The sequence below is a fragment of the Salmo salar genome, chromosome ssa09 (assembly GCF_905237065.1).
Source record: "Salmo salar chromosome ssa09, Ssal_v3.1, whole genome shotgun sequence".
Taxonomy (NCBI): domain Eukaryota; kingdom Metazoa; phylum Chordata; class Actinopteri; order Salmoniformes; family Salmonidae; genus Salmo; species Salmo salar.
In genome coordinates this window covers 99,049,288-99,062,437 of record NC_059450.1, presented here as the reverse complement: position 1 = coordinate 99,062,437, position 13,150 = coordinate 99,049,288, and the positions used below count along the sequence as shown (strand labels likewise).

Genomic DNA, 13,150 nt, shown 5'->3' with positions numbered 1-13,150 from the left:
GGCAGGTAGAGCTGTTGGTAATTGTACTGTTCTGGCAGGTAGAGCTGTTGGTAATTCTACTGTTCTGGAAGGTAGAGCTGTCGGTAATTGTACTGTTCTGGAAGGTAGAGTTATCGGTAATTGTTCTGTTCTGGAAGGTAGAGTTGTTGGTAATTGTACTGTTCTGGCAGGTAGAGCTGTTGGTAATTGTACTGTTCTGGAAGGTAGAGCTGTTGGTAATTGTACTGTTCTGGAAGGTAGAGCTGTTGGTAATTGTACTGTTCTGGCAGGTAGAGCTGTTGGTAATTGTACTGTTCTGGCAGGTAGAGCTGTTGGTAATTGTACTGTTCTGGCAGGTAGAGCTGTTGGTAATTGTACTGTTCTGGAAGGTAGAGCTGTTGGTAATTGTACTGTTTTGGCAGGTAGAGCTGTTGGTAATTGTACTGTTTTGGCAGGTAGAGCTGTTGTAATTGTTCTGGCAGGTAGAGCTGTTGGTAATTGTTCTGGCAGGTAGAGCTGTTGGTAATTGTACTGTTCTGGCAGGTAGAGCTGATGGTAATTGTGTAGGCAGGTAGAGCTGTTGTTAATTGTACTGTTCTGGCAGGTAGAGCTGTCGGTAATTGTACTGTTCTGGAAGGTAGAGCTGTCGGTAATTGTACTTTTCTGGAAGGTAGAGTTGTTGGTAATTGTACTGTTCTGGCAGGTAGAGCTGTTGGTAATTGTACTGTTCTGGAAGGTAGAGCTGTTGGTAATTGTACTGTTCTGGAAGGTAGATCTGTTGGTAATTGTTCTAGCAGATAGAGCTGTTGGTAATTGTTCTAGCAAGTAGAGCTGTTGGAAATTATACTGTTCTAGCAGGTAGAGCTGTTGGCAATTTTTCTGGCAAGTAGAGCTCTTGGTAATTGTTCTGGCAGGTAGAGCTGATGGTAATTGTACTGTTCTGGCAGTTGAAGCTGATGGTAATTGTTCTGGCAGGTAGAGCTTTTGGTAATTTTACTGTTCTGGCAGGTAGAGCTGATGGTAATTGTTCTGGCAGGTAGAGCAGTGTGTAATTGTACTGTTCGGGAGGTAGAGCTGTTGCTAAATGTTCTGGCAGGTAGAGCTGTTGGTAATTGTATTGTTCTGGCAGGTAGAGCTGATGGTAAATGCTCTGGCAAGTGGAGCTGATGGTAATTGTTCTGGCAGGTAGAGCTGTTGGTAATTGTATTGTTCTGGCAGGTAGAGCTGATGGTAAATGCTCTGGCAAGTGGAGCTGATGGTAATTGTTCTGGCAGGTAGAGCTGTTGGTAATTGTTCTGTCAGGTAGAGCAGTTGGTAATTGTACTGTTCTGGCAGGTAGAGCTGTTGGTAATTGTTCTGGAAGGTAGAGCTGTCGGTAATTGTACTGTTCTGGAAGGTAGAGCTGTTGGTAATTGCACTGTTCTGGAAGGTAGAGCTGATGGTAATTATTCTGGCAGGTAGAGTTGTTGGAAATTGCACTGTTCTGGAAGGTAGAACTGTTTGTAATTGTTCTGGCAGGTAGAGCTGTTGGTAATTGTTCTGGCAGGTAGAGCTGTTGGTAATTGTTCTGGCAGGTAGAGCTGTTGGTAATTGTTCTGGCAGGTAGAGCTGTTGGTAATTGTACTGTTCTGGCAGGTAGAGCTGATGGTAATTGTGTAGGCAGGTAGAGCTGTTGGTAATTGTACTGTTCTGGCAGGTAGAGCTGTTGTTTATTGTACTGTTCTGGCAGGTAGAGCTGTTGTAATTGTTCTGGCAGTTAGAGCTGTTGGTAATTGTTCTGGCAGGTAGAGCTGTTGGTAATTGTACTGTTCTGGAAGGTAGAGCTGTTGGTAATTGTACTGTTCTGGCAGGTAGAGCTGTTGGTAATTGTACTGTTCTGGCAGGTAGAGCTGTTGGTAATTGTACTGTTCTGGCAGGTAGAGCTGTTGGTAATTGTACTGTTCTGGAAGGTAGAGCTGTTGGTAATTGTACTGTTTTGGCAGGTAGAGCTGTTGTTTATTGTACTGTTCTGGCAGGTAGAGCTGTTGTAATTGTTCTGGCAGGTAGAGCTGTTGGTAATTGTTCTGGCAGGTAGAGCTGTTGGTAATTGTACTGTTCTGGCAGGTAGAGCTGATGGTAATTGTGTAGGCAGGTAGAGCTGTTGGTAATTGTACTGTTCTGGCAGGTAGAGCTGTCGGTAATTGTACTGTTCTGGAAGGTAGAGCTGTCGGTAATTGTACTGTTCTGGAAGGTAGAGTTGTTGGTAATTGTACTGTTCTGGCAGGTAGAGCTGTTGGTAATTGTACTGTTCTGGAAGGTAGAGCTGTTGGTAATTGTACTGTTCTGGAAGGTAGATCTGTTGGTAATTGTTCTAGCAGATAGAGCTGTTGGTAATTGTTCTAGCAAGTAGAGCTGTTGGAAATTATACTGTTCTAGCAGGTAGAGCTGTTGGCAATTGTTCTGGCAAGTAGAGCTCTTGGTAATTGTTCTGGAAGGTAGAGCTGATGGTAATTGTACTGTTCTGGCAGTTGAAGCTGATGGTAATTGTTCTGGCAGGTAGAGCTTTTGGTAATTTTACTGTTCTGGCAGGTAGAGCTGATGGTAATTGTTCTGCAGGTAGAGCTGATGATAATTGTTCTGGCAGGTAGAGCAGTGTGTAATTGTACTGTTCGGGAGGTAGAGCTGTTGCTAAATGTTCTGGCAGGTAGAGCTGTTGGTAATTGTATTGTTCTGGCAGGTAGAGCTGATGGTAAATGCTCTGGCAAGTGGAGCTGATGGTAATTGTTCTGGCAGGTAGAGCTGTTGGTAATTGTTCTGTCAGGTAGAGCAGTTGGTAATTGTACTGTTCTGGCAGGTAGAGCTGTTGGTAATTGTTCTGGAAGGTAGAGCTGTCGGTAATTGTACTGTTCTGGAAGGTAGAGCTGTTGGTAATTGCACTGTTCTGGAAGGTAGAGCTGATGGTAATTATTCTGGCAGGTAGAGTTGTTGGTAATTGCACTGTTCTGGAAGGTAGAACTGTTTGTAATTGTTCTGGCAGGTAGAGCTGTTGGTAATTGTTCTGGCAGGTAGAGCTGTTGGTAATTGTTCTGGCAGGTAGAGCTGTTGGTAATTGTTCTGGCAGGTAGAGCTGTTGGTAATTGTACTGTTCTGGCAGGTAGAGCTGATGGTAATTGTGTAGGCAGGTAGAGCTGTTGGTAATTGTACTGTTCTGGCAGGTAGAGCTGTTGTTTATTGTACTGTTCTGGCAGGTAGAGCTGTTGTAATTGTTCTGGCAGGTAGAGCTGTTGGTAATTGTTCTGGCAGGTAGAGCTGTTGGTAATTGTACTGTTCTGGCAGGTAGAGCTGATGGTAATTGTGTAGGCAGGTAGAGCTGTTGGTAATTGTACTGTTCTGGAAGGTAGAGCTGTTGGTAATTGTACTGTTCTGGCAGGTAGAGCTGATGGTAATTATTCTGGCAGGTAGAGTTGTTGGTAATTGCACTGTTCTGGAAGGTAGAACTGTTTGTAATTGTTCTGGCAGGTACAGCTGTTGGTAATTGTTCTGGCAGGTAGAGCTGTTGGTAATTGTTCTGGCATGTAGAGCTGATGGTAATTGTTCTGGCAGGTAGAGCTGTTGGTAATTGTACTGTTCTGGCAGGTAGAGCTGATGGTAATTGTGTAGGCAGGTAGAGCTGTTGGTAATTTTACTGTTCTGGCAGGTAGAGCTGTTGGTAATTGTACTGTTCTGGCAGGTAGAGCTGTTGGTAATTGTACTGTTCTGGCAGGTAGAGCTGTTGGTAATTCTACTGTTCTGGAAGGTAGAGCTGTCGGTAATTGTACTGTTCTGGAAGGTAGAGTTGTCGGTAATTGTTCTGTTCTGGAAGGTAGAGTTGTTGGTAATTGTACTGTTCTGGCAGGTAGAGCTGTTGGTAATTGTACTGTTCTGGAGGTAGAGCTGTTGGTAATTGTACTGTTCTGGAAGGTAGAGCTGTTGGTAATTGTACTGTTCTGGCAGGTAGAGCTGTTGGTAATTGTACTGTTCTGGCAGGTAGAGCTGTTGGTAATTGTACTGTTCTGGCAGGTAGAGCTGTTGGTAATTGTACTGTTCTGGAAGGTAGAGCTGTTGGTAATTGTACTGTTTTGGCAGGTAGAGCTGTTGTTTATTGTACTGTTCTGGCAGGTAGAGCTGTTGTAATTGTTCTGGCAGGTAGAGCTGTTGGTAATTGTTCTGGCAGGTAGAGCTGTTGGTAATTGTACTGTTCTGGCAGGGAGAGCTGATGGTAATTGTGTAGGCAGGTAGAGCTGTTGGTAATTGTACTGTTCTGGCAGGTAGAGCTGTCGGTAATTGGACTGTTCTGGAAGGTAGAGCTGTCGGTAATTGTACTGTTCTGGAAGGTAGAGTTGTTGGTAATTGTACTGTTCTGGCAGGTAGAGCTGTTGGTAATTGTACTGTTCTGGAAGGTAGAGCTGTTGGTAATTGTACTGTTCTGGAAGGTAGAGCTGTTGGTAATTGTACTGTTCTGGCAGGTAGAGCAGTTGGTTATTGTACTGTTCTGGCAGGTAGAGCTGTTGGTAATTGTACTGTTCTGGCAGGTAGAGCTGTTGGTAATTGTACTGTTCTGGAAGGTAGAGTTGTTGGTAATTGTACTGTTCTGGCAGGTAGAGCTGTCGGTAATTGTACTGTTCTGGAAGGTAGAGCTGTCGGTAATTGTACTGTTCTGGAAGGTAGAGTTGTTGGTAATTGTACTGTTCTGGCAGGTAGAGCTGTTGGTAATTGTACTGTTCTGGCAGGTAGAGCTGTTGGTAATTGTACTGTTCTGGAAGGTAGAGCTGTTGGTAATTGTACTGTTCTGGCAGGTAGAGCTGTTGTTTATTGTACTGTTCTGGCAAGTAGAGCTGTTGTAATTGTTCTGGCAGGTAGAGCTGATTGTAATTGTGTAGGCAGGTAGAGCTGTTGGTAATTGTACTGTTCTGGCAGGTAGAGCTGATGGTAATTGTGTAGGCAGGTAGAGCTGTTGGTAATTGTACTGTTCTGGCAGGTAGAGCTGTTGGTAATTGTACTGTTCTGGAAAGTAGAGTTGTTGGTAAATGTACTGTTCTGGCAGGTAGAGCTGATGGTAATTGTTCTGGCAGGTAGAGCTGTTGGTAATTGTTCTGTTCTGGCAGCCTGCTCTCTACTCACTTCTCTTCCTCTCTCTCTTCACCTTTCTGAACTCATTCCTCTGGCTGATGAATCCAATATTTTTTTCTCTCTCTGTTCCCTCTGTTCTCCCTCATTTCTCTCTCCTCTTTCTCTCTCTGTTCTCTCTGTTCGCCCTCCTTTCTCTAGCTGTTCTCCCTCCTTTCTCTCTCCTCTTTCTCTCTGTTCTCTCTTCTCTGTTCTCTCTCCTTTCTCTCCAGAAGCAGTGTTGTTGCCAGGAAACTTGAGGAGTCTTTTTTCATGTCAATTGATTGCCTAGATCTGAACTACATAGTTGATTGTTAATGTTCTATAGGTCACTGTCCTCACATACTGTATATACACCGCCTGACCCCATAAACACACACTCTGCCTGACCCCATAACCACACACTCTGCCTGACCCCATAACCACATACGCTCTGTCTGACCCCATAACCACACACCCTATGTCTGACCCCATAACCACACACACACCCTCTGTCTGACCCCATAACCACACACACACCCTCTGTTTGACCCCATAACCACACACACACCCTCTGTCTGACCCCATAACCACACACACACCCTCTGTCTGACCCCATAACCACACACACACCCTCTGTCTGACCCCATAACCACACACCCTCTTTCTGACCCCATAACCACACACCCTAAGTCTGACCCCATAACCACACACCCTCTGTCTGGCCCCATAACCACACACCCTCTGTCTGACCCCATAACCACACACCCTCTGTCTGACCCCATAACCACACACTCCCTGTCTGACCCCATAACCACACACTCTCTGTCTGACCCCATAACCACACACTCTCTGTCTGGCCCCATAACCACACACCCTCTGTCTGACCCCATAACCACACACCCTCTGTCTGACCGCATAACCACACACCCTAGTCTGACCCCACTACCACACACCCTCTGTCTGACCCCATAACCACACACCCTCTGTCTGACTCCATAACCACACACACACTCTCTGTCTGACCCCATAACCACACACCATCTGTCTGACCCCATAACCACACACCCTCTGTCTGACCCCATAACCACACACCCTCTGTCTGACCCCATAACCACACGCCCTAGTCTGACCCCATAACCACACACCCTCAGTCTGACCCCATAACCACACACCCTCTGTCTGACTCCATAACCACACACACACCCTCTGTCTGACCCCATAACAACACATACACCCTCTGTCTGACCCCATAACCACACACTCTCTGTCTGACCCCATAACCACACACCCTCTGTCTGACATCATAACCACACACCCTCTGTCTGACCCCATAACCACACACACACCCTCTGTCTGACCCCATAACCACACACTCTCTGTCTGACCCCATAACCACACACCCTCTGTCTGGCCCCATAACCACACACCCTCTGTCTGACCCCATACACACACACCCTCTGTCTGACCCCATAACCACACACCCTCTGTCTGGCCCCATAACCACACACCCTCTGTCTGACCCCATAACCACACACCCTCTGTCTGACCCCATAACCACACACTCCCTGTCTGACCCCATAACCACACACTCTCTGTCTGACCCCATAACCACACACTCTCTGTCTGGCCCCATAACCACACACCCTCTGTCTGACCCCATAACCACACACACACCCTCTGTCTGACCCCATAACCACACACCCTCTGTCTGACCCCATAACCACACACTCTCTGTCTGACCCCATAACCACACACCCTGCCCCCATAACCACACTTCTGCCTGTCTATTCTCAGGATGGGCTCCATATGGGTGAAGCACTCAGAGCCGTACTGCTGTCTCAAACACACACACACACACACACACACACACACACTAACACACACACACACACACACACACACACACACACACACACACACACACACACACACACACACCCTGCCCCTAACCCCACACCTCTCTCTCTCTATCCCCAGGATGTGTTAATGATGGGTGAGGAGTTGATCTCAGAGCCGTATTACTGTCAGTTGGAGGCAGAGACGTGCAGAGTGTTCTCAGAGCAGTTGGGTCGTTTCTCTCTGGTGGGAGAATCTCTAAACATGGCCGCGGCTAAGCGTCTCCGCCTCGTGCTCTTCTCTGACGCATACTGCTCTACCCTGGAGTATAACATCAGAGTCTACTGCATGGATGATACACAAGATGTCTTCAAGGTAAGGAACCTAGATACCTACACACCTATAGAACCCCATAGAGGTGCTGTTTCACCCACACACCTGTAGAACCCCACAGGGGTGCTGTTTCATCCACACACCTGTAGAACCCCACAGAGGTGCTGTTTCATCACACACCTGTAGAACCCCACAGAGGTGCTGTTTCACCCACACACCTGTAGAACCCCACAGAGGTGCTGTTTCATCCACACACCTGTAGAACCCCACAGAGGTGCTGTTTCATCCACACACCTGTAGAACCCCACAGAGGTGCTGTTTCACCCACACACCTGTAGAACCCCACAGAGGTGCTGTTTCACCCACACACCTGTAGAACCCCACAGAGGTGCTGTTTCATCCACACACCTGTAGAACCCCACAGAGGTGCTGTTTCATCCACACACCTATAGAACCCCACAGAGGTGCTGTTTCACCCACACACCTGTAGAACCCCACAGAGGTGCTGTTTCATCCACACACCTGTAGAACCCCACAGAGGTGCTGTTTCATCCACACACCTGTAGAACCCCACAGAGGTGCTGTTTCATCCACACACCTGCAGAACCCCACAGAGGTGCTGTTTCATCACACACCTTTAGAACCCCACAGAGGTGCTGTTTCATCACACACCTGTAGAACCCCACAGAGGTGCTGTTTCATCACACACCTTTAGAACCCCACAGAGGTGCTGTTTCATCACACACCTGTAGAACCCCACAGAGGTGCTGTTTCACCCACACACCTATAGAACCCCACAGAGGTGCTGTTTCATCCACACACCTATAGAACCCCACAGAGGTGCTGTTTCATCCACACACCTTTAGAACCCCACAGAGGTGCTGTTTCATCCTGTCTATTAAAGGCACTGGATATGCTGTACGGTTGATTAGACATCCTGCCGGAAATGTGCCTCCCGGACGCGTGAATGATCTAGTGTGTGTGTGTGTGTGTGTGTGTGTGTGTGTGTGTGTGTGTGTGTGTGTGTGTGTGTGTGTGTGTGTGTGTGTGTGTGTGTGTGTGTGTGTGTGTGTCAGTGTGCGCCCAACTTAAATTACCCCCCCCCCCCCCTCCATGGGCCTTTGTCAAAAGCAGTGCACTATATATGAAATAAGGTGGCGTTTGGGACGAGCCAATGAGTGTTCTGAGTGGTTCATGTATCTGCTAAATGAATGTCTCTCTTTGTAACGAATGATAGAGCTGTGTGATGTCTGGATTACCAAACAACAGGACTACGTTTTAAATCACCCTGTAAAAACTACAACTCCCTAAATAGACTGAGGCTTACCACAGCAACGAGAGAATGAGAGAGACGAAGAGGCTAGTGCACGTTGGGGCCAGGGGGAGAGTGGGCCAGGGAGAGAGTGGGCCAGGGGGAGAGGGGGCCAGGGAGAGAGGGTCTCCAATTACATAGAATGAACTACAGGACAAAATACAAACCCTCCAACACCTGTGGTGTTGATGGTATCCTAAATTAAATGATAAAATATACAAACCACACATTCCAATTGGCTACATGGATTTTATAATGTCGTATGTTTTTCCCCCAACACCACTTTCCATCAATTTGTATAGCAGACCCTCATGCCAAATTGAGTCAAAAGCTTTTTTGAAATCAACATTGAAATTAACATCATCCTCAGCTCTGGCATCTTCCCCAGTATTTGGAACCAAGGCCTGATCACCCCAATCGACAAAGGTGGAGGCAAATATGACCCCAATAACCACCGTGGGATATGCGTCAACAGCAACCTTGGGAAAATCCTCTGCATTATCATTAACAGCAGACTCGTACATTTCCTCTGTGAAAACAATGTACTGAGCAAATTTCAAATTGGATTTTTACCAAAATACCGTACGACAGACCACATATTCACCCTGCACACCCTAATTGACAAAGAAACAAACCAAAACAAAGGCAAAGTCTGCTCATGCTTTGTTGATTTCAAAAAAGCTTTTGACTCAATTTGGCATGAGGGTCTGCTATACAAATTGATGGAAAGTGGTGTTGGGGGAAAAACATACAACATTATGAAATCCATGTACACAGACAACAAGTGTTTAGTTAAAACAGGCCGGTGGTGTGAGACAGGGATGCAGCTTGAGCCCCACCCTCTTCAACATATATATCAACAAATCTGCAGCACCAGGCCTCACCCTCCTAGAATCTGAAGTCAAATGTCTACTGTTTGCTGATGATCGGGTGCTTCTGTCCCCAACCAAGGAGGGCCTACTGCAGTGCCGAGATCTTCCACATGGATTCTGTCAGACCTGGGCCCTGACAGTAAATCTCAGTAAGAGAAAAAGAATGGTGTTCCAAAAAAGGTCCAATTCCCAGGATCACAAATACAAAGAGCACACAAAAAACTATACGTATCTCGGCCTAAACATCAGCGCCACAGGTAACTTCTACAAAGCTGTAAACAATCTCAGAGACAAGGCAACGCCATCAAAAGGAAAATAAAATTTGACATTCCCGATTAGGATCTGACTAAAAATACTTGAATCAATTATAGAACCCATTGCCCTTCCTAGTTTTGAGGTCTGGGGTCCGCTCACTGACCAAGAATTCACAAAATGGGACAAACACCAAATCCATAACAAAGCCATCACATACAGAGAGATGAACCTGGAGAAGAGTCCCCTAAGCAAGCTGGTCCTGGGGCTCTGTTCACAAACACAAACAGACCCCACAGAGCCCCAGGACAGCAACACAATTAGATCAAACCAAATCATGTGAAAACAAAAAGATAATTACTTGACACATTGGACAGAATCAACAAAAAAACTGAGCAAACTAGAATGCTATTTGGCCCTAAACAGAGACTACACAGTGGCAGAATACCTGACCACTGGGACTGACCCAAACTTAAAGAAAGCTTTGACTATGTACAGACTCAGTGAACATAGCCTTACTATTGAGAAAGGCCGCCATAGGCAGACCTGGCTCTCAAGAGACTACAGGCTATGTGCACACTGCCCACAAAATGAGGTGGAAACTGAGCTGCACTTCCTAACCTCCTGCCAAATGTATGACCATATTAGAGCCACATATTTCCCTCAGATTACACAGATCCACAAAGAATTTGAAAACAAAACCAATTTTGATCAACTCCCATATGTACTGTGTGAAATACCACAGTGTGCAATCACAGTAGCAAGTGACCTGTTGCCACAAGAACAGGGAAACCAGTGAAGAAAAAACACCATTGTAAATACAACCAATATTTATGTTTATTTATTTTCCCTTTTGTACTTGTACTATTTGCACATAATATGACATTTGAAATGCCTTGTGGAACTTCTGAGTGTAATGTTTACTGTAACATTTTATTGTTTATTTCACTTTTGTTTATTATCTATTTCACTTGCTTTGGCAATGTAAACATATATTTCCCTTGCCAATAAAGCCCCTTAAATTGAAATTGAATTGAATTGACAGAGGAGAAGAGAAAATATGAGGGGGATGGGGGGCGAGTGGAGGGGAGAGTAGGAAAAAGCAGGAGAAGAAGGGAGAAGAGGGGACAGATGAGAGTGGGAAGGGGGAGGGGGAGAGAGGAGGAGAGGGGAGAGGAGGGGAAGGGAGAACTGGTCTAGAACTAGACTAACAGTGATGAGTCAATGAGAAACCTGGCTATATACACAGAGTACCAGTACTGAGTCAATGAGTAACCTGACTATATACACAGAGTACCAGTACTGAGTCAATGAGTAACCTGACTATATACACAGAGTACCAGTACTGAGTCAATGAGTAACCTGACTATATACACAGAGTACCAGTACTGAGTCAATGAAAAACCTGGCTATATACACAGAGTACCAGTACTGAGTCAATGAGTAACCTGACTATATACACAGAGTACCAGTACTGAGTCAATGAGTAACCTGACTATATACACAGAGTACCAGTACTGAGTCAATGAGTAACCTGGCTATATACACAGGGTACCAGTACTGAGTCAATGAGTAACCTGGCTATATACACAGAGTACCAGTATTGAGTCAATGAGTAACCTGACTATATACACAGAGTACCAGTACTGAGTCAATGAGTAACCTGGCTATATACACAGGGTACCAGTACTGAGTCAATGAGTAACCTGGCTATATACACAGGGTACCAGTACTGAGTCAATGAGTAACCTGACTATATACACAGAGTACCAGTACTGAGTCAATGAGTAACCTGGCTATATACACAGAGTACCAGTACTGAGTCAATGAGTAACCTGACTATATACACAGAGTACCAGTACTGAGTCAATGAGTAACCTGAGAGCCCATTCCCACCTTCTGTAGCACCTTGCGGTTGGGTATCAAGCAGTTGCCATACCAAGCGTGATGCAGCCAGTCAAGATGCTCTCAATGGTGCAGCTATTTGACGATCTGAGAGCCCATGCCAAATCTTGTCAGCCTCCTGAGGAGGAAGACGTATTGTCGTGCCCTCTTTACGACTGTGTTAGTGTGTTATATACCACAGTATGAGTCATAATACACATAAAACCTAGCAGTCAAACAAGGAAATGGTTCCAATCGTTTTTTTCCACCATACCTTATTCCCGTAGAGGATTTTAGAAACACTTCAGATAAGGGCTATGTTTCAGGTCATTGTCCTGCTGGAAGGTGTACCTCCGTCCCAGTCTCAAATCTCTGGCATGATAACTGTAAATTTCTCTAGGACAAGGAGACTTTTATCAATTTATTTGCCTGTATTTAACCCTCAAAAATGAAAACACTAATTAGCTGCTAATGTGGCTATCATAAGAACTACAAATGCCATGATGATTTGGACGAGACTGCCGAATCGAGGCAAAGCTAAGAATCTCTGGATTAACTACACTACATGACAGTATGTAACATGTGCTCGCAGAACATGTCACTCCAAAATCATGGGCATTACAATGGAGTTGGTCCCCCCATTTGCTTCTATAACAACCTCCACTCTTCTGGGAAAGCTTTCCACTAGATGTTGGAACATTTCTGCGGGGGACTTGCCTCCATTGAGCCACAAGAGCATTAGTGAGGTCGGGCACTGATGATGGGCAATTAGGCCTGGCTCGCAGTTGGCGTTTCAATTAATCTGAAATGTATTCGATGGGGTTGAGGTCAGGACTCTGTGCAGGCCAGTGAAGTTCTTCCACACTGATCTCGACGAACCATTTCTGTATGGACCTTGCTTTGTGCCCGCAGGCATTGTCATGCAGAGACAGGAAAGGGCCTTCCCCAAACTGTTGCCACAAAGTTGGAAGCACAGAATCGTCTAGAATGCAATTGTATGCTGTAGGGTTAAGATTTCCCTTCACGGGAACTAAGGGGCCCGAACCATGAAAACATCCCCAGACCATTATTCCTCCTCCACCAAACTTTATGGTTGGCACTATGCATTGGGGCAGGTAGAGCTCTCCTGGCATCTCCTGTTCTGCCTGCGGCTATGGAACCCTGACCTGTTCACCGGACGTGCTTGTTGCACCCTCGACAACTACTATGATTATTATTATTTGACCATGCTGGTCATTTATGAACATTTTAACATCTTGACCATGTTCTGTTATAATATCCACCCGGCACAGCCAGAAGAGGACTGGCCACCCCTCATAGCCTGGTTCCTCTCTAGGTTTCTTCCTAGGTTTTTGGCCTTTCTAGGGAGTTTTTCCTAGGGAGTTTTTCCTAGCCACCGTGCTTCTTTCACATGCATTGCTTGCTGTTTGGGGTTTTAGGCTGGGTTTCTGTACAGCACTTTGAGATATCAGCTGATGTACGAAGGGCTATATGAATAAATTTGATTTGATTTGATCCGCCAAACCCAGATTAGTCCGTCAAACTGCCAGATGGTGAAGCATGATTCATCACTCCA

General features: G+C 45.8%; 1 protein-coding gene across 1 annotated transcript in view; it reads left to right on the top strand.

Moving 5' to 3' along the window:
- The window catches only part of LOC106560686 (netrin receptor UNC5A), a 237,569-nt gene that overhangs the window by 170,674 nt on the left and 53,745 nt on the right, over positions 1 to 13,150 (top strand). Inside the window, exon 6 of the mRNA XM_045725001.1 lies at positions 7,063 to 7,296. Coding sequence (XP_045580957.1) covers positions 7,063 to 7,296 — 234 coding nt within the window. The remainder of the gene's footprint in view (positions 1 to 7,062; positions 7,297 to 13,150) is intronic.